Source organism: Mytilus edulis, chromosome 4 (genome assembly GCF_963676685.1).
Source record: "Mytilus edulis chromosome 4, xbMytEdul2.2, whole genome shotgun sequence".
Classification (NCBI taxonomy): Eukaryota; Metazoa; Mollusca; class Bivalvia; order Mytilida; family Mytilidae; genus Mytilus; species Mytilus edulis.
The window spans coordinates 65735592-65758318 of NC_092347.1; the positions used below are offsets into that span (position 1 = coordinate 65735592).

A 22727-nucleotide genomic window follows, 5' to 3' on the forward strand; every position below is an offset into this window, starting at 1 on the left:
TTAGTGTTCTGTGTTGTGTTTTGTTCAGTGTTTAGTGTTCTATGTTGTGTTTTGTTCTGTCTTTATAGTGTGCTATGTTGTGTTTTGTTCAGTCTTGAGTGTTCTGTGTTGTGTTTTGTTCAGTCTTGAGTGTTCTGTGTTGTGTTTTGTTCAGTCTTGAGTGTTCTGTGTTGTGTTTTGTTCAGTGTTTAGTGTTCTATGTTGTGTTTTGTTCAGTCTTTAGTGTGATTTGTTGTGTTTTGTTCAGTCTTTAGTGTTCTATGTTGTGTTTTGTTCAGTCTTGAGTGTTCTGTGTTATGTTTTGTTCAGTCTTGAGTGTTCTATGTTGTGTTTTCTTCAGTCTTGAGTGTCCTATGTTGTGTTTTGTTCAGTCTTGAGTGTTCTATGTTGTGTTTTGTTCAGTCTTCAGTGTTCTATGCTGTGTTTTGTTCAGTCTTCGGTGTTCTATGCTGTGTTTTGTTCAGTCTTCAGTGTTCTATGTTGTGTTTTGTTCAGTCTTTGATGTCCTATGTTGTGTTTTGTTCAGTCTTGAGTGTTCTATACTGTGTTTTGTTCAGTCTTCAGTGTTCTATGTTGTGTTTTGTTCAGTCTTTAATGTCCTATGTTGTGTTTTGTTCAGTCTTCAGTGTTCTATGTTGTGTTTTGTTCAGTCTTCAGTGTTCTATGCTGTGTTTTGTTCAGTCTTTAGTCTTCTATGTTGTGTTTTGTATACTGTTGTTTTTCTGTTGATCTTTTTCTTTTTTACCCATGTCATTGTCAATTTATTTTCGATTTATGAGATTGAATGTCCCTTTAGTATCATTTGCTTCTCTTTTAATATCGGTAATGATCAGAACAATATATATATATATCCATATAAATATGGCCACTATAGCGCTGGTCACAGTCCGATGATAGGATAAATGTTCTGCCTCTGACGCTTCAGTGAGCACGGAATAATTATTTGTTTGTGGACTTTAATTTAAAGGTACTTGTTACTTGGTCAGAACTTTGTAATTAATTTAACTTACACTTCATAAAATTCAGACATATAAGAATAATGAAGCATGCAAAATAAGAAGCATCATTAATCCATTAAGATACAATGTAAAATAAAACCAAGGATTTGCATGAACTCCTTAAGGAGTATGGCAGAGTGCGTCGGCAGGGTATGTGTCTATTGATATATGTGCATCATCCACTATGCATATCCACACAAATATCTAAGAATATCAATAAAATCATCATAGATACCAGGATAAAAATTTTATATCTACGTCATCAGTGACGCACGAATCAAAAAATGTTTAAAAGGCCAAATAGAGTACAAAGTTGAAGAGCATTGAGGACAAAAAAATTCCTAAAAGTTTTGCCTAATACAGCTAAGGTAAATCTATTCCTGAGGTAGAAAAGCCTTAGTTTTTCAAAAATTCAAAGTTTTGTTAACAGTTAATTTATAATTATGAACATATCAATGATAACTCAGGTCAACACAAAAGTGCTGAATACACGGCTCTAAACGTGTGTAATGTAGATTGCAGTCGTCCTTCATAAGTAAATTAGGACAGGTTTCTTATCAGAAGCAGAATTCCTGTTAATGGTGTTCGTTTATTATGAACATGAGATGTATAACCATAAAATTTGACAGAGGCAGGTTACTACTTGAATTCATCACCGGTTTGTAATAAACTCTAAGTTTTAGTTGTCCATTTGTGTCAATATGGAATAAAAGATCAAGTAATGCAGCAGATTTATTAGTGTCGCTAGTATCTTGAAACTAAAGTTCCATGCGATAAATGAGATGCAAGTTCTGATTGAAATGAGGGTTCTTAAGTGATAGGCAATCATCAATTTATCAGAATGCAGGAATTAACAAGAGTTTTTTTATAAGGTTCTGTGTGAATTCTGCACGATCTGAGAACAAACATCAAGTGGATGTCCTCAATGCTCTTCAACTTCTTACTTAATTTGGCCTTTTAAACATTATTGATTCGAGCGTCACTGATGAGTCTTTTGTAGACGAAACGCGCGTCTGGCGTATATATAAAATTTTAATCCATGTGTCTATGATGAATTTATTTACTAGTAGTAGCAGTTAATTGTTATCCCCCATTAGAATACCGACAATTTGTTAAAATAGCAATCCATCAAACCCAACAAATATGTTGTCGATAAAACAGACCAGCATTTTTATGATACTACATGTACTTTAAATTTGATGTATTTGTTGTTGGGATGAGTGGGGTTCTTACTGTGATTGAAACCGACTTTATTGTTTTGTGGTAGCATGCTCGCCTCGAGTGCGAGAGGTCGTTACAACATTGGCCGGTTGAAATCTAAGACTATCAAATTGATAATTGCTTCTTCAACACTAAGCACGAAGCATTTATGAGTGAAAGCAAAGAATGGTCGGCTAGGAGTCAGAATTAAGTGTCTGGGCAGGATGACATATTTTCTTGTAGACATTTATCTTGTGAACTAGCCTGGTTTTTATACAAATCACAAATATTCATAACTTTTACAAAATAATGGAAATAAGATGTAGTTTGATTGCCAATGAGATAACTCTCCACCAGAGGCTAAACGAAACAGAAGTAAACGACTAAAGGTCTGTATGACCGGTAGTTGGCCGAGACAAGGTAAGGTCTTGCAAAGTTTGAACCAGTTATAACATATCTAGAAGGTAATGTGTCTGTCGTCTCACAAGACAAACGGCATGGACATAAGATAGCAAAGGTTAAAAATTGTTCAAGGATGATATAAATCGTGTCAAAACTCTAGATTTGTTGGAACAATTGTCAAAAGAGATAAGACCATAGATATATCTAGGCTAAGACTAACCTTCATTATGTACCTTTAGCGTTTACCTCAAACATGTTGTTCTAGAAATCCTCAGGAAAATTTCCCATTGTAGTAAATTAAGTATTTGATTTCATTCGCTCTTCTTTTAATATAGATTGATGAGTTAGTCCAAACAAATAAATGAAGCTGATTTTAAGAACTAGTAGTAAAAAAATGAAATTTAAGTTTGCTCGTGAAGTTGAACTGCATAATGTTAACATGCCAATAATACGTTAATGACCATCAACTGTGCTACAAAACAGGCAAAACAAACGAACATTATTCGCTTTCTTTTTTTAAGATGTTTAATTGTATACTAGTATATTCTTTTGTCTTTTCTCAGTAAGACAGGTTTCATGATAGACTTAGTTACTTACGAAATCAAGATTAGTCCCATCAAATGTTTATGTGTCTAGAACCAATTTCTTTCTTCCTCATTATGATATATGCTTGTGTGAATTTGAATATTTAGTTGTAAAGACATATAAACTGTTCTTAATAATTAAGATAACCTCTAGCTTCCAAAAAAAACTAACCCGGCGCAGAATAAAAAACGAAACCGCAAGGAAAACATGAACGAATTAAATCAATGATTCGAAAAAAATATATAAATGCCTGCTCAGTGTTAAAGGTCGTACGATGACCTCATGATGTATTTCATACTTTTTAACTCACTGGCAATGATAACATGGCGTCCGTCGTCGTAATCGTGAACCTTTCTAAAATTTCTCCTCTGAAAATACCTTGCAAGTTTAAACTACTGAATATTCAAATTTCTTATTCAGAATAAGTTTATTCAGAGGATCGATAAGTTCAAGGGAAATAATCTCAACGTAAGGGCTCAACATCAAAGTGAACAATAATTATGATTTATTGTAGTTTTAATGTTGTAATATGGTAGTTTTGTCGCTTACAATTGTACACTTCCATACTGCTGTGAGAAAAAATCTTCAATTTGAATGTTTGACTAATATCGTTTTTAAAATTATATAACCACTCATATGATTTGATACTTTAATAATAGCTATTAAACTTTTATATACACCTATTACTTTTCAAAATCTATAGATGTCTAAATGTTCAACAATTACCATTTGCTGGCTCACAATAGGCGTCAAACTTTAAACCTACAGAAGAAGCAACAGCTTCTAGTTTTGAAATAACTTTTTTCGAAAGAGTTTTGGTCTTTGAATATACAACCGATCCATGAAAAGGATTTTTCCCGTTATTTGTTCCACAGTAATATGAATATACATAGTCATCACCATAATCCAAAATTCTCCATTCCAAAGTGTCTCCTCCTGACGAACTATCAAATTGTAGTATTCCAGGAGTCGAAACATTCCACTGTAACACTGTCCAATCATGCTCCGCATACGACCTGGGGTCAACAAGCTTTTCGTAATGTTCAACTGCATAAAATGTGTTATTATGCATCGCCAAAAATGTTATGTTATAACAATTAAAACAATCGCGATCCGGATTTAATCCTCTGACAATATACCATGGCCCATAGATGTAACCTGCATTGAAAGACGTGTCCAGTTTTTTGGGCCGATTACATGTATCTGCAGTGACAAAAAATGGCAAACAAGCAACGAGGAAAAAAAGTAAATGTTGTCCATACATTTTCAGCTGTTTTATCCCAGAAGTGTGACATAGAGTTCAGAATTAAGGATATTCTGATGGAATATCTATACCTTAGATAGTTACTTATATAATTTGGTTGTCTTATCTCTAATATTCTCTTTTGGTCAATCAGCAAAATTCTTTGATGCCAATCATACATCCTGTCATTGTGATAACTTTTGCATTCTTGTCTTTCATTTTTACCAGGTGTGCTTTGTCTATATATGCCTTTTTGTGTTTCTATGTTGCATATGACGTGGTTCTGTACTTATAAATCCCGTCATATTGTAGTTGTTCCATGATAATGTTTGTATTCTTGTCTTTCATTTTTGTTTATATGCTTTGTCTGTATGCCTATTTGTAAAATTGAAAATTGAAATTGGAAATGTGTCAAAGAGACAACAACCCGACCAAAAAAAGAAAACAGCCGAAGGCCACCAATGGGTCTTCCACACAGCAAGAAAATTCCATGCCCGGAGACGTGCTTCAGCTAAATAAAACTGAGTACTTGTTCAGTTATAATGAACGTCATACTAAACAACGATATATATATGTTAGGTTCTTATGACTTTATTTGTATATATATAGATATTCAAATGGATGGTGACACTTTAATAAAATAAATCTTATCTTATCTTATAAATAAACTAAAATTAAAAATCAAACAAGACTCACAAAAGCCAGAGGCTCCTGACTTGGGGCAGTACTATGTATTGTCTATATTTTGCAGCGTTTTTGTGGGTATTGTCATTTTAATTAGGCACGGGCTACTTCTGAATTTATTTACAGTCCGTTCTAAGAGATATAAACGCTAAACCATGTCATATGTAAGCGTTTCAAGTGTCTCAAGTTTCATGTTTTATGTGGTTGCCTTTATTTCTTTATGTTTTGTATGTTGATGGTTGTTAATAGACCTTGTCCTTCACTTTTTAGATACTAGTATGCATTACTTTTACTGTTGATGTCATTTGTATAGCTATCATATACTAGAATGCTGTCCATAGTCTCTACAAATAATGGTATGGAAGAAATAAAATATTTATTAAAGCGATCTAGTATACCAAATAAGGAGACCACCAGATAAATAAATCAGTATAAGATTCTGTTCGGGAGTAAGTCTTTGTTTGGTATGTTATTCTCATATTTTTATGTTTAGTTTGGAAAATCAGGGGGAAAATGGAAGAGGAAATACTTTTCAAATGTCCATTCCGTCAAACGATTAGGTTTTATATATATATATCCGTTTCCGATGTAAGCACATGTTCAGTAAAGATATATCCGAATATCTATACACTTCAATATACTTTATTGGATCACAATTGGGTTCTTAAGCTGACTATGCTGCCTGGGTTTTGCTCGTTGTGGAAGGTCGTACGTGTGATCTACAGTTGTTAACTCCTATGTCGTTTGGTCTCTGATGGAGAGTTGTCTCGTTGGTTATCATACCACATCTTCTTATATTTTTATTAAATGAACTGGATATCTTAGTTAAAACTAAAGTTGGTTTGTAAATAGCAAATTAGAGCCTAAGACAAACAGCAAAATAACAACTGAACTTGACAATGCATTTCTCTCAACATGGGATATAACGTTATGTCCTCTGTTCGTTTTCGTAAACTTTGCAAATAACCATGGTAATCCTATTCACCTGCATGCGATTACGCGGTACATTCTTGTCATAGTTGTTTATTTGGAATCAACAAAATTGAATATTGAAAATATACCGTTGCAAGAACTAGATTAAATGTAATCCATATATTATGCCTTTCATTGATACGATGCGTGTAATATGATGTGTTTGACGGGGTTTTTTTTATGTATGTTTTGGGTGAGTTCATTTTGGGTTTTACACTAATGTAAGGTTTCTTATTTTGCTCTCTTATAGTTTGGCTTGAAGCATGTGTCCTGCACACTGTCATTTGTCTGTTTATAAAGGAGCATGTACTGCTGTTTATAGACTATTACAATGAAGTACACGAGGGGGTGTATCCCCTCAGTTTTCAGTGCTTCGGTATGACGTTCTTTATCATCTCAAAAACGTGTTATAGTATTCTTTTATTTGTCTTTATGAATATTACTTTTACTGTTTAGTCTGTATATTTTTGTGATATCCATTTGACGTGACTTTGTACTTATACATCCCGTCATTGTGTTCTTGTTCTATGATGAGTTTTGTATTTTTGTCTTTAATGTTTGCTAATGTGCTTTGTCTTTATGCTTTTTTGTGCTTCTTTGCTACATATTTGTTTGTTTTCACAGTGATTTAGTTATAACACAATATTGACTGCTGTACCCCTATTTGTGACATTTTTACCTATTATGTCTGTTTGTTTGGCTCACACATCGTAATCAACATAATGGATGTTGATGCGACTGTCATACAAGTAAGAGATTTAGCTAGCTATAAAACCAGGTTAAATCCACCATTATCATAGTTTTGATGAAATATCGTTTAATAAGGTAGATTGTTCTTGTCAGAACAACATATCCCTGAAATGGATAGCATGAATAAACAAAGTCACCAAGTCTTTCATAATATAATTATTGCCCCCATTCTAAAGGAGCATTCCATTCTGAATGTTGGAACCGAAGGCTTCCATACGTTGTTGCATTCCATTACACAACTGTTGAATTGAGGATATGATATTGGGTTGAGTCATTGAGTTTCAAAATAGAATGCCCCTTTTACACGTTCTGATCTGGACCTGATTAGGTTGACAATATGTTTATGATTGTGTTTAGCATCGTGTTTACCTTATAGAAATTTTTATGTTTTAGTCCTGAACACGTATATTCAAGACATGTGTACATTCAATGTGCTTTCTAAGCACTATGTTTAGATATTAGAAATAATTTTAAGCTGGTTCAGAAAAAAACATGTCTTACAAGAGTTTATTTTCTATCCATTTTTAGCTCAACTGGCCCAAAGGGCCAAGTGAGCTTTTCTCATCACTTTGCGTCCGGCGTCCGGCGTCCGGCGTCCGTCGTCGTCCGGCGTTAGCTTTTACAAAAATCTTCTCCTCTGAAACTACTGGGCCAAATCAAACCAAACTTGGCAACAATCATCATTTGGGTATCTAGTTTAAAAAATGTGTGGCGTGACCCGGTCAACCAACCAAGATGGCCGCCACGGCTAAAAATAGAACATAGGGGTAAAATGCAGTTTTTGGCTTATAACTCAAAAACCAAAGCATTTAGAGCAAATCTGACATGGGGTAATACTGTTTAACAGGTCAAGATCTATCTGCCCTGCAATTTTCAGATGAATCGGTCAATCGGTTGTTGGGTTGCTGCCCCTGAATTGGTAATTTTGAGGAAATTTTGCTGTTTTTGGTTATTATCTTGAATATTATTATAGATAGAGATAAACTGTAAACAGCAATAATGTTCAGCAAAGTTAGATTTACAAATAAGTCAACATGACCAAAATGGTCAGTTGACCCGTTTAGGAGTTATTGCCCTTTATAGTCAATTTTTAACCATTTTTCGTAAATTAAAGTAAATAAATCTTTTACAAAAATCTTCTCCTCTGAAACTACTGGGCCAAATTAATCCAAACTTGGCCACAATCATCTTTGGGGTATCTAGTTTAAAAAATGTGTGGCGTGACCTGGTCAACCAACTAAGATGGACGCCACGGCTAAAAATAGAACATAGGGGGAAAATGCAGTTTTTGGCTTATATCTCAAAAACCAAAGCATTTTGAGGAAATCTGACATGGGGATAAAAATGTTTATCAGGTCAAGATCTATCTGCCCTGAAATTTTCAGTTGAATCAGTCAACCCGTTGTTGGGTTGCTGCCCCTGAATTGGTAATTTTGAGGAAATTTTGCTGTTTTTGGTTATTATCTTGAATATTATTATAGATAGAGATAAACTGTAAACATCAATAATGTTCAGCAAAGTTAGATTTACAAATAAGTCAACATGACCGAAATGGTCAGTTGACCCGTTTAGGAGTTATTGCCCTTTATAGTCAATTTTTAACCATTTTTCATAAATCTAAGTAATCTTTTACAAAATCTCCACTGAAACTACTAGGCCACAATCATCTTTGGGGTATCTAGTTTGAAAAATGTGTCCGATGACCTGGCCATTCAATCAAGATGGCCGCCACGGCTAAAAATAGAACATAGGGGTAAAATGCAGTTTTTGGCTTATAACTATGAAACCAAAGCATTTAGAGCAAATCTGACATGAAGTTAAATTGTTAATCAAGTCAATATTTATCTGCCCTGAATTTTTCAGATAAATTGGACAACTGGTTGTTGGGTTGCTGCCCTCCAATTGGTAATTTTTAAAGAAAATTTGCCGTTTTTGGTTATCTTGAATACTATTATAGATAGCGATAAACTGTAAACAGCAATAATGTTCAGCAAAGTAAGATCTACAAATAAGTCAACATGACCTAAATGGTCAATTGACCCCTTAAGGAGTTATTGCCCTTTATAGTCAATTTTTAACAATTTTCATTAATTTGGTAAATTTATGTATATTTTTACCAAATATAGTTCTCTGTTACTAATGGGCAAAGTTCATTATAGATATAATTGTAAGAAGCAAAATCGTTCAGTAAAGTAAGAACTTCAAACACATCACCATCACCAAAATACAATTTTGTCATGAATCCATTTGTGTCCTTTGTTTGGTATGCACATAGACCAAGGTGAGCGACACAGGCTCTTTAGAGCCTCTAGTTTTAATTTTTTTTTACAGTGTAGCAAGTCTTAAAGTCCCATAACCGTCACGTTCCATCAAGACGGCTAATGTCAAACAGTTTTTCAACTATTTTGGATCGGTGACAAGTAATCATTAATTGAAACAGTTGAAATCTTGGAAACTATTGAAATTTACAATTAAATATATTTTTGATTGATTTCCTCTGAAGTAAATGTGTCCATGAAATAATCCTACTGAGAAATAAATTAATCATAACTACTAGTTCTGTTGTGCATGTTTTCAAAACGTTATCTCTTACTTAAATGCGATCAAGGTCTTTGGATGGCCATGACCGATTTGAAACCCAAATGAAGCCTAGGAATCGTATTCCGTTTTTTTGGTCGTTGCTAATTTATTCTTTCTAGAGTGTATGCTGCTGTTCTAACAAATAGATTTATAAATGTAAAAAATAACATTTATCAGAATCTGAAGGACTTATGATTAAATATTAAAAGATAAAATATAAATATTTGTTTTCGGTTTAACCAGAGGCCCATTGAAAGAATATGGGCTTCCAGTTAAATCGAACAGTGTTAAAGATTAATGTTATGTTATGAAAATTAGGAAGTGGTATTGATTACCGCGATTTGTTTGGGCACTTGTTGGAACAGATCGTCAGATATTTGAGTATGCACAGCTTGTGAACTTGGGGGGGAAAAAATACACTACAAGCAGACTTTATAAGAAAACAAAACAAATTTAATTCATAAACAAAACATAGAACGATAAAATAACATCTCTTTTTTCCGATGTATAAAGAGTGTAAAGTTATTTTTTCCGGTCATCTTTTTATTGGTCAATCACTACAATGTTGACTTATCTAAATACTACGTTTAAAGATAACAGAACTTTGTAAAATGTTCAGTTTTTTTTTATTATTTGTAAATATATATAAAGCACGTTAATATATTTAATAAATAACATTTCACATCTCGCTAAATTGGTCACAACGATCAAAGCGTATTTTGCAGTAATTGTCCAAATTTAATCCAATTGAAGTTGCCACCTTTTCGAGCTTAGACATTGTATCATTAGATAGAGTAGTAGTTCTTGAAAGGATAACAGATCCCTCGAACTGAAAACCTCCCGAATATGTCCCACAATAATATACATACGCATAATCGTCATTTAAACCAAAGTCTATAATTCTCCATTCTAATGAATAATTAACATCATCACTGTCAATGCGAATGACTCCAGGAGTTGTCGAATTCCATTGAGTGAGGGAAGATTCAATCTTATAGTGTATAGTTGTAGCGTTCATTATCTCAATGTAGTACTCCTCCGCAACAAATAATCCGTGATGTGCAGGATAAAATGTGATGTTATGACATTCGTAGCAATCATTATTTCGGTTAAGTCCTCTGACAAAGTACCATGATCCGTCTAGACTACCGATATCAAACGATTTATCAAGTCTTTTAGGTCTTTGACAAGTATTTGCCGCAAAAATGGCGGAAAGACTTATCAAGAATGGAAGCAACCATAAAACTCTCATTGTGTGCGTTGTGAAATGGTATCTAAAAAAAACAGAACATACGTATTCTTAGTGAATTTCTTGCTCTAATATGTTATCGCAAATGTTCCTATATCTCTACTTGGTTTTAAAATTAGGACAGCCAATAATAATTATCAAACTTTAATCTACTTGAAGAGGACCCATTTTCCAGTTTATCTTGTGAAAAGTAAATTTCAGTTCTCATTTCAAGTAATATATGGCTATTCAGTTTCTTTATCTTAAAGTTTTAAACATTTTTTATCATAAGTATCACATTGATCGCTTGTCTTTGTTGACCTTTATTGTGACAAATAAAATAAAACCACATTATTATATAAGTACTTTCCCAAGAGTCTAACTTTATGATAAGTGAAGTAAACCGTGAATAATATAAAATATTGAAAAGGAAAAAATATTTTATTGTTATTCATTTAAACTAGTAAACATTCATATAAACATAAAAAGATGTGGTACGTATGATTGCAAATGAGACAACTCTCCATCACCGACGCAAATGACTGTGAAATTTGCAAATATAGGTCACCGTATGCACAGTTTAGTTACTCGTAAATGTAATCACATTGATCAATTAAGTCCGGTTTGCAGTAGCTATTCCAATTCCATCCTAAAGAGGTCGCAATGTGGTCAAGTTTCGACACGGTTTCGTCCGATATTGATGTCGTTCTAGAAAGGACAACTGATCCTTCGAATTGATATCCCCAATTGTATGTCCCACAATAGTATGCATATACATAGGTGTTGTTTAGAGCGTAATCGAGTACTCGCCATTCCAAGGTAGCATCTGAAGCCGAACTATAGAATCGAACTATCCCAGGAGTTGTAGCGTTCCACTGCGATACACTCGATTTTACGTCAAAATGTTCAGTTGAGTCGTTAAGTTTTAAAATATAATGTTCCTCAGCAATGAAGGCCTGTGGTAGTACAGGAAGAGGTAGAAACGTAATGTTATGGCAATCGTAGCAATCAAATTGTGAGTTCAGCCCACGAACAACATACCAGGTTCCATCCAGACTTGTAAAATCAAAGGATGTCTCTAGTCTGTTTGGTCTTTGACACGTGTCTGCTTCTGTATGTATAATTAATGGTAGCACAATACATGTAGCAATTAAAATCAAAATATTTGTTTCCTTCATTGTTCGCAAAATTATAGCAATATTTAATGAAAGTAAACAAACAGGAAAGTAATTTCATTATATCTATGTTGACCTTGTGGTGCTATCTTTACATTCTAGTATCTTGTTGTCCATATATAATAAGTCGTAAATACAGTACGTGTACTAGTACTTTAAATCACGTTATATTTAAGATGGTAAAACCATGCGTTAACTTGTAGACTATTTCAAAGTTACAGCTCTACGATATTTTTCTATAAAAAAAAAATGCCTGTAGGAACTTAAGAGGCATGTTGTAAGAACTGTTCTTATATATTCTTTGCATTATGGCGCTGTCAGTTTATTTTAGACTAATGAGTCCGTATATATTGCTTCTCTTTTACGGCGGTGATATGTCAGTAGTTTGGCGGTTTTATGCCAATCAATTTCGGGTTTAATTTCACATATTTGAATCGATCAGATTTTAATAAAAATTTCATACCAAGTTCCTATTTAGTTCTAAAACATGAAGATTTTTTATTCACTCAAATAACATCACGTGTACTTATCTTAAAAAACAACAACATAATTTCAAATGACCAATCAAGTAATACGATTAAGAACACAACACGTTTTCAGATTTTTTTCTTACGCTGTTAAAATAAATTACAAGAATATATTATATTTTTTTATCATAATTTGCTAGGTACCGTTTGTCTTTGTTAAGCTTCATTGTGACAAATTAAAAATAAAGTCAACCATTATTATATAAGTGCTTTCTTACGAGTCTTACTTTGTAATTAGTGAAATAAAGTTAAAACAAATGTCAATAAAAGTCTAGTATTTTTAATTATAAACGTTCATATACACATAAGAAGATGTGGTATAATTGAGACAACTCTCCACCAGAGTTAATAAAAAAATGAGAAGCCAGCAAATATAATAGGTCAACATATGCACAGTTTAGTTCCTCGTTAATCTAATCACATTGATCAATTAAGTCCGGTTTGCAGTAGCTATTCCAATTCCACCCCAATGAGGTCGCAATGTGGTCAAGTTTCGACACAGTTTCGTCCGATATTGACCTGGTTCTAGAAAGGACAACTGATCCTTCGAATTGATATCCCCAGTTATATGTCCCACAATAGTATGCATACACATATGTGTTGTTTTGAGCGTAATCGAGGACTCGCCATTCCAAGGTAGCATCTGAAGCCGAACTGTAGAATCGAACTATCCCAGGAGTCGAAGCGTTCCATTGCGATACACTCGATTTGACGTCAAAATGTTCGGTTGAGTCATTTAGTTTTAAAATATAATGCTCCTCAGCAATAAAGGCCTGTGGAAGTATAGAGAGAGGTAGAAAAGTAATGTTACGGCAATCGTAGCAATCAAATTGTGAGTTAAGCCCACGAACAACATACCAGGTTCCATCCAGACTTGTAAAATCAAAGGATGTCTCTAGTCTGTTTGGTCTCCGACACGTATCGGCTTGTGCATGTACAATCAATGGTAAAACCATGCATGTAGCAATTAAAAGCAATATATATGTTTCCTTCATTGTTCTCAAAATTAAAGCAATCTTAAATGAAAGTAAACAAACAGGAAAGTAATTTCACTATATCTATATTGACCTTGTAGTTCTTGTGCTATCTTTACATTCTAATTTCTCTATATCTTGTTGTTCGTATATAAATCGTAAATAGAGTATGCTTACTTTCAATTGCGTAGATTTTAAACGTAGATTGAAGAACATGCTAAAATAGTGTGTTAACTTGCATACTTCTTCACTGTTACAGCTCTTCGACTTTTTTTTCTTCTTCAAAAACAATGTTTTTAAGAAACACGTTTTTAGTACTGTTCCTACATGTACATTTCCCTGGCTAAAGCATTTGATCTATTATTGATTAAAGTAGTTTGATGAATTCCAATGTTTATTGAAAATTTGTCGCTGGGTGAGCGTTGGGTTGGAGACATAAATCTGAAAGGACAACGATAAAAGATCTAAATTCTTATAACGAGTGTAATTTGATGAAAAGTGCCTCGATTGAGATTTTAATAAGAATTTCCTACCTAGGTAATATTTTTCATTGAAATAACATTACGTGTAGTTACCTTAAAGAACATTAAAACAGTAGTTGATCATTATTTTTATTTTACAATAAATTTAAACAATGGTTATTTGTTCTGTGTTTTAATTGCTTCGTGCCAATAGTTAAAATATTACTTATGAAACAGTTACGTTTTAATTGCCAACATTATGAGGTATAATTCTGCTGTAGTTTGTTAGTTTTGCCTTGTTCGTGCTTTACATCAAACTAGGACTTCTCTTGAACTGAATTTTAATGTGCGTATTGTTATGCGTTTACTTTTCTACATTGGCTAGAGGTATAGGGGGAGGGTTGAGATCTTGTAACCCCGCCGCATTTTTGCGCCTGTCCCAAGTCAGGAGCCTCTGGCCTTTGTTAGTCTTGTATTATTTTAATTTTAGTTTCTTGTGTACAATTTGGAAATTAGTATGGCGTTCATTATCACTGAACTAGTATATATTTCTTTAGGGTCCAGCTGAAGGACGCCTCCGGGTGCGGGAATTTTTCGCTACATTGAAGACCTGTTGGTGACCTTCTGCTGTTGTTTTTTTCTATGGTCGGGTTGTTGTCTCTTTGGCACATTCCCCATTTCCATTCTCAATTTTATTTGATATTAGTTTTCCACAACTTTCTGTAGGAATCAACGCTTTGGAATTGAATATGAATAGCAATATATGAAATTATGTGTTCGTCCATCAGCTGGTATGGGTTTTGCTCATGGTTGAAGGCCGTACGGTGACCTATAGTTGTTAATTTCTGTGTCATTTTGGTCTCTTGTGGACGGTTGTCTCATTGGCAATCATACCACATCTTTTTTTTTTATATGTTTTTCCACAACTTCCAATAGAAATTAACTCTTTGGGTTATGGCTGCCAATTCGGTGCAGTATTTTGTAAAATACTTATATATCAAAGTGATGATATAGGTTCTTATAACCTATGATGATATAAGAACTTGCAGCGAGGTAATAGATATTTAAGAAGATGTGGTATGAGTGCCAATGAGACAACTTCAGAGTCACAATTTTTAAAAGCAAACCATTATGGGTCGAAGAACAGCCTTCAACACGAAACATTGGGCTGTAAAATATCAATCGAAATTGCGTAATCCAATCAGAAGACATGTTAACAAAAACAAGTGAACATACACTGAACGAAATACATTTGATATATGACACAATGTTAATACAAAATTAATAAAACAAGGGAGTTTTGCTACAATGTATATGTTGAAGGCATCACTGTTACTTTTACATGGGAAAAAACATGTACATATGGCTTTGATATATGGTTTGGGTTTTAAATTGCTCAATGTTGAAGGCAGTACAGTGACTGATTCTTCGATATCTGATGGATAGTCGTATGATCGGCAATCATACTGTATCTCCTTTTTTTTTTGACAAAGTTCTGTTCCTTTTTAATTGGGTTTTATATGTACGAGTAAATACTTGTATTGATACACCGTATTTTTTCTTATTCATGATACATTTAACGACAGCGTCAATCGGTTTCTTTTTGTAACGCCAATAGAAAATACGTTGACATTATGACGTTTTCGACCACCCTATGAACGTCTTCTTAACGACAATGGAGATAAAAGGCATCGCACGAAAACCTAAAAAGGAAATAATTATGCAAACTCCAACAGTGAAGACAACCGATTTGTTTTGCATTCCGAATATTAAAGAAATAATGTCAGCTTTACCTATAACGTAAGTTGGCTGTAAACACTAATTATTTTTTTCGGTTACTATGATTTGCAGTTTTATATATCGCGACTTTTTCTAACTGCAGAAAATAAGGCAAGCTTACTAGCTCTTTTGATTATGCCATTTCAACTGTACTATATGTATATATATATCTTGGACTTTCAATTTATTATTCAGGTTAGAAAAGAAAAACGTATGTCTATATCACACAAAGGTTAGAGAAATGAAGAGAAGTATAGAGCAGCATAAAAGAATGTATAATAGATTAATGATACAGCAAGAAGTGAGTTAAAAGTGTTGAATTATTTACTCCAAGGAAGAAAAAAATATGATGAAATAAAACATTAACATATATGAATATGAGTATGAAGTCAATGAGACGACAACCTAACGACACATAAAAGTCAAAGGCAGAGAAATTTGTAAATGTGATAATTTACTTGTTGTCCAATCCAAGAAAAACTGTCATATTTTAAATTTTTTTATGTTATCGTAATAAAAACAAGAATGTGTCCATAGTACACGGATGCCCCACTCGCACTATCATTTTACATGTTCAGTGGACCGTGAAATTGGGGTCAATACTTTAATTTGGCATTAAAATTTGAAAGATCATATCATAGGGAACATGTGTACTAAGTTTCAAGTTGATTGGACTTCAACTTCATCAAAAACTACCTTGACCAAAAACTTTAACCTGAAGCGGGAAAAACGGACGCACGGACGAACGAACGGATAAACAGACCAGAAAACATAATGCCTGTCTACTATCGTAGGTGGGGCATAAAAGAATCATAAAAATGTCAACATACGGTCTTCAAGAATAGAAAATTTTCATGTGTTAGACGCATAATGTATGGAATATAAACATCATAAAATATGAGATTACAATATGCAATAGATATAACAAAAGTATTACAATTCTATTCTCGTGTTGACAGTTGTGTCGGATTGAAATGATCTCCACTGTATGGTGTGTTTGTTTTTCACTGAAAGTCTAGTTATAGGAAATGTTTTGTCTGTCTTTTCAGCTTAGCTGGTTGGTCCAAAGAGATGTTGAAAAGTACAAATTACGCCTCGACGTAGCCATATGCGACTTTTATTACTTGTTTGACAGGCTAAGCAACTATCAAATACAGGCAAAGGAGAAATCTATCAAACAGCTGAAAGAACTTTTCCTGCAGAAGAAAGACATTGCATCAAGACTAGAATTAAAATACCACACACTGCTGGCCGAGGAAGTCATGACGAGAACAGCAATAAAACTGGTAAATTATTATTATTATTTTTCTATCTTTTTCAAGCTTTTATAGTAAAACCGTGATTTTATCCATTGGTAGGACAATATGTATATAGATCCCGTCATGAAAGATCTTTAGGACATTGCACATGTTCGTAGGGGAGAAGAACTGTTATTATATTTGGAAAATGTAGAAAATAGAACAACAATAACCAGGAAGGTTGCAACTTTTAAAAATATAAACCAATTTGTTATTACATATTGATATATGTATCGTAAATTCTTAGATTCTTTGTATATCGAATTTTAATATAACCTACATTTACATATGTTTCAGCTGGAACGCAGTCTGTGGGAATATCTGAAATTTCATTTGGTGGACAAAAAGGCGAGAGGTCCATCATTAAAACAAACAAATGTAAAGTAAGTATACAGCACTGTTTTTATTATTTTGTTTCAGATAATGATGTCTCTATATACACTGTTTTAATCTATATTCAGAAGATAACTAATTTGCCAAAGTACTTGAATCAGTGTGATTTAAAAACTGAGTCTGAATTTTAACAGAAGATAAAAATTCACATTCAACATTTTTCGTTAGCTTTCGACATTTTTTCCTGCTATTAAGTTCTTTGCCATATCAATTTTTTACTGTTTTATGTACACATCTAAAAATGTTCGTTTTGTTGACAGGTATTGGTACGATAAAGTGGGTCTACAACATTGTTCTATAAATGTAGAAAACATGAAAGAGAATTTCAGCTCTAAATACAACTTTACTCTTCCTCTGGTGAGTATGATACAGGACAAGATAAAGGAGGGTCTTGAGTGAATGTATAAAATAAAATAAATAGTCATTTACATAAAAATAGAGAAATACGGGGTACTAAAATATAAAGAATAGTGAAATAATAGGGGGGATGGATAAGAGTAGAATTTTTTTTTCTTCAAAAAATTAAAAAATTGCAGAAATGAATTATACCCATCCAGATTCTCATTAAGTCATTTAAACCGAGCATGTCTGTGTTTTATGGCAATGGGATTTGATAACTTTACTCTTTGTCATATTTCTTTGGTGCAAATTTACCGCATTATAAATTAATCAAACGCAATCCACTCTGAAATAAGGAAGGCTTCTGCACTTCATTTTTGTTAACTAAATAATGGCACGACCTTTCAATATATTCAGTCAATATTTGTTTTGTTTGACGAAAGGTTATTAAATATTGAGAGAGAAATATTTTCTTATTTGTATGGGGTTAAACGTCATCTTGACATTGTGCTGAATTTATATTTCACCTCGAAGTAACAGACCGTTTTAATTCTTTTACAGGAATTTCTTAACCAGAAAGGATTTGATAAGAAGTTACCGCAGCTAGACAAATCTTACATATAAGGATCCATGTGTACAGCTGTTCAGTGTGAAAGAGAGTGAAAGAAAAAGAGAAAGAGAGTTAGAGGGAGAAATTTATATTAAATAATATATTCATATATGCCTATATTAGTATTCAATAAAATTGCTAAATTAGTTGACTTGTCAATTTTGCCATTTGATGTGTTTAAATGCATTTTCTGTTAAATTCCAACATTATTATAGCTACAGTTGTTGCAAGGTTAGCTAAAGACTATTGTTATATTTCATTATCAAAATATCATGCGCAAGGGCGTAGCCGATAATGTACACACGTATATGTGCATAGAGAGGTTCTTTCAAGATTATGCAAGATCCTCCATCACCAGGTTCTACGCCAAGTGATATATGAAAATGAGATCAAATATTTCCTGCCAAATGGAAATCCACACATAACAGTCATTTTGTAAACCAACTAGATTGACATATCACTTCCAGAGGCAAACTAATAGGGAACTAGAGGTCTGGCCATATTATGGAGCTTCAAATATTATAAATGCATAGACTTTACAAATATCACTACTAACGTTGGATTGCCAGCCCTTTATTTCGAAATCCTAAATCCGCCCCCGATTTCATGGTTACTGGCTTGGAAATCTTAGAATACTGAATGGTTTTGTCTTACTATAATATTATCATCATATTTTTCTAGATTATGTTATTTCTGTTTTGTAGAAATATATAACAAGTAAAAATTTACAAAGCCATCATGCCTCTAGGTAACAATCATCATTTCATTAACACTGAATTAAGTAAGTCATTTTAGGATAGTGGACCAGTTTGAGGAGATCAAATTCAACCATTTTTACAATAGATTTTCTTGTGGATCAAGTGTTTCTGACCTTTTTTGGTGTTACTTGCTTCTTTCTAATAATCATACTTTTTTATAATTTCAAAATGAAAAAAATAGTTATTTAAAGCGGAGTTGATCGACAAATCTGTGCATGTGGCAGATACTTGAAGATAATTTTGCTGTCAATACTTGTCAATGTAGATTATATTTCTATAGATTGTTAAAATTACACACCTGTACTTGACTGTTGTAAGACCAAACCCTTATCTAAGCTCTGTATTCCATTTTTGTATATAAATTTGAAGTACCCTCTTGATATCTAATTTGCAATCAAAGCATCTTCTTATGCAACATGATTTATTGTTTATTCATTTTCAAGCTGAACATGCATGAAATATTTGCCACTGGAAGTCAATCAATCATACAATATTCTAGAACTAGTAATAATAAACTTGTGTAATTTGTTGTTTTTACTGTGAAAATCTTTCAAAGAAAGTGTTGATAAAGCAAGTAGGCTGGAAAATATTGTATTAATGTAGTACCCAAGCTGCACCCTTTTATCTTTATACTAAAATGACTATCGACCACAAAAGCTCACCTATACAACTGTACAACCAGCTTACCAATATGTATGCCAATTTTAGGAGTCAACATTCCTAATTGATAACATTTAGAGGACATAAAATATTATAGATACACTTATAATTTATTCATTGACCTAAATATCAACAACAGCAAATCATTTTTAGAATACTCAAAAGTTTGCCAAAATACTTATATTGCAATTTTGGCTATTTTGAAGAGTTTATATTTTAAAAACCTCTCTCAGGCCACAAGCATAGTTGTAAATATAAGTTAAGACTGAAATGCATTTTGAAAATGTTCTACTGTGATACAAAATCCAGGAGAAAATGGTCCTATCTCTCAATTGTTCCTAAGGATCATGAAATGCAGGTCATAGTGATCTACTATTATTGAGCTTAATGCCTTATAAAATTGAACTGTCACTATTGTCTCTGAAGTACGGTTTATTTGTTTGTTGGTGCGTAACACCATTTTCATAAATCTTTGGTACATCATGGTTGCCATTTTTTTTATTGGCTATGAAACTCAAAGTACCCTCAGAAAACCACAGACTATCTGCAGGAAAACTCTCAATCCTGAAAAATTAAGATCTAATGTTAAAAATGAGTTTTTAAAACAAAGCAATGTTCCTAAATGAGCATACAAATCATTTGTCCTACCTAGACGCAGAACAGATAATCTCTATCCCAACTTATTTTCATGTGGAGGAAAAATTCCAATATGTATATCAGTCCTTGTTAAACAAAGTGTAGCAGATGAATAAGCAATAACCTTTAACGCATCGCTGGTAAAATATCACTTTTTGATTGGTTTAGCGCCGTCACGTGGTAACCCCCTATGAGACCGTAGGGGGTTAGTAAATTTCACAGGGGGTTGATGATGCATTAATGGTGATGCCATCTATCAATGTTGTTGTGTTTCATTGTTTATTTTACTACAAAACGCAGCAGAAAAAGTCCAGTGTGCGATAAATTCGTTATACTGAATACTGACCCCCTATGGATTCAAAGAGGATGAATAAAATCCATAGGGGGTTAGTAGAGAACCATATAACTTATAGTATATACCCCATGTTTCAAGACAGGTTTATTACAAAATGTAAGAACAAATCAAATTATCTCTGCAATTTTAATGAAATCAAATACAGATGATAAATCATAAATATTACAATATTTATAATTAAAACTCTCTCTCTGACCTGTTCATTATATGAACATTGAGTCCATATTTATTTACACAAAGCACTAGATCCACTGTTCACATTTGTTCCTAACATGAAGTTTCAGCATGCTATAACCTAGTGTTGAATATGTACTTGTATCAATACACTGTATCAATACACTGACATCTCTATTGTCACATATCTATTAGATATTATTAACATCAATGAAGACATTGTCTGAGTATAACCATTTGGCTATACTTTACAATAGAAGTATGCTATTTTACTGATTTTAGGTTACAATGTATATAAGCAATGTAAGACACAATAGCACAACATTTTTTTCTCAGTACTTCTGTTTAAAGTCTTTCTCCTCCAGATATAGACTGACGTCCTTCAGCTAATTACCATAAGTCTTGGAGCTATACTCATGGACATAAGTTCTTGGAACAGTAATTTACAGGCATATGGTATCCTGATCTGGGAAATCTACAATACAAAACATACCATGTGTTACAATATAGAAAATACTTTGTGTAACAATAAACAACACATAATGTGTTACAATAGAGAACATTGTAACAATACAGAACATATAATGTGTTACAATAGAGAACATACAATGTCTAACAATACCAACATGCATACAATGTGTTATAATACAGAATATACAATGTGTTGCAATGTCTATTTTATAACAAGGTTTTGTCTATATAATAGAAAAATAATCTTGCTAGAAATAATGATAATTTCTTATATATATATATATATATGTCGTGTACAAGTTGCGATTTTGTACAGGTTATAACCTGTACAAAAATATTGTACATGTTATAATTTGTACAATGCTAAAATACAAGTTATAACATGTACAAAAGTACCTCATACATGTTATAACATGTACAAAATATTGCTAAAAAATGGTTCTAACCTGTACAAAATTTTAGAATAAATTTAAATAAAGCTGAATATAAATTTGAAATTTATTACACAATTGAGAACAATAAGCAAATGCAAAAGAAGGTGCATTATTTACAGCATGCATAAAATACTACATTTCATATAATTATATTTCTTACTTGTTGCTACAAGAAAGAGACATGTGACACCTTGAGTTACACAAAACTTTCATTCTTCTACATTTACACCTACCGGACTTACAACTGCCTTTCTTACACTGACAATGCACAAAGCCTTGTCCTCCACTCAACGATATCTTACGCACTATCTCTCTCACACTCATATCACTCATTGGGACTTCACACACTTTTAAGGTTGCATTTGCAAAGAATTGAACCTGGTTTCTACTTAAGTATCCTTTTATTTGTCCAACTTTAGTTCCAATTTTATATCCGCCATGTTCATTGACATTCATCACCACGCCTTTTATGTTTCTCTCGTCGGCAGGGCCCCTATCAATGGACGGAATCGGAATGATGACGTTGTCCCCCTGGCAGAGAACAGTTAGTCTAGCTTTTGTGTTTTTTGTCAGGGCATCAGCTTGTACCTGTTGGCCAGAAAGTGCCCTCTTTCGAGCACGCTTGATTTCAATATTTGAAATGTCACATAAATCCTCACTACTATTGACATGTGGAAGATCACCACCAGAAAGAGCCCTCTTACGAGGAAGTATAGCAGTAGATCTTACGCTGATACTTGCTTCATCAGCCATTTTAGCATCACTACTTTCAATTATCAACGTGTCTGTTTCTGACTCAAAGACTTGTTCAATGTCAACGACATATATATATATAATGAATATTCAAAACTCTTGACTTCTTAAAATTCAGATTAAATATTTATTAGTGAACTAAACTTATAAAAGGTTTTTATAACCAGTTTTTCAGTGGAAAAAAGACAGTATGATTTTCAGCGAATTTTTTTAACAAATAACATATGCGTTATATATTTTTTTCATATTTTAAGAAATGATTTGATATAGAGTTTGACCAAGAATCTG

At 33.0% G+C, this 22727-nt stretch overlaps 3 protein-coding genes across 4 annotated transcripts in view; 2 read left to right on the forward strand and 1 right to left on the reverse strand.

Moving 5' to 3' along the window:
• Nucleotides 1-22727, forward strand: part of LOC139520256 (myosin regulatory light chain A, smooth adductor muscle-like) — a 396856-nt gene that overhangs the window by 160677 nt on the left and 213452 nt on the right. The gene's annotated exons all lie outside the window — the stretch shown is intronic.
• Nucleotides 15425-18344, forward strand: LOC139520250 (uncharacterized). 2 transcript variants are annotated; one of them, XM_071312737.1, is made up of 6 exons: nucleotides 15425-15579; nucleotides 15754-15859; nucleotides 16608-16844; nucleotides 17154-17239; nucleotides 17510-17606; nucleotides 18150-18344. In XM_071312737.1, exons 1-6 carry the CDS (start codon nucleotides 15434-15436, stop codon nucleotides 18210-18212), a joined length of 735 nt encoding a protein of 244 aa, XP_071168838.1. In that variant the 5' UTR covers nucleotides 15425-15433; the 3' UTR covers nucleotides 18213-18344. The 2 variants fall into 2 exon arrangements, with proteins under 2 accessions (XP_071168838.1, XP_071168839.1); XM_071312738.1 differs by having other exon boundaries at nucleotides 15754-15790.
• The window catches only part of LOC139520251 (DNA-directed RNA polymerase II subunit RPB2), a 34628-nt gene continuing 32620 nt past the window's right edge, over nucleotides 20720-22727 (reverse strand). Inside the window, exon 23 of the mRNA XM_071312739.1 lies at nucleotides 20720-21256. Within this exon, the coding sequence (XP_071168840.1) occupies nucleotides 21164-21256 (93 nt within the window). The 3' untranslated portion in view covers nucleotides 20720-21163. The remainder of the gene's footprint in view (nucleotides 21257-22727) is intronic.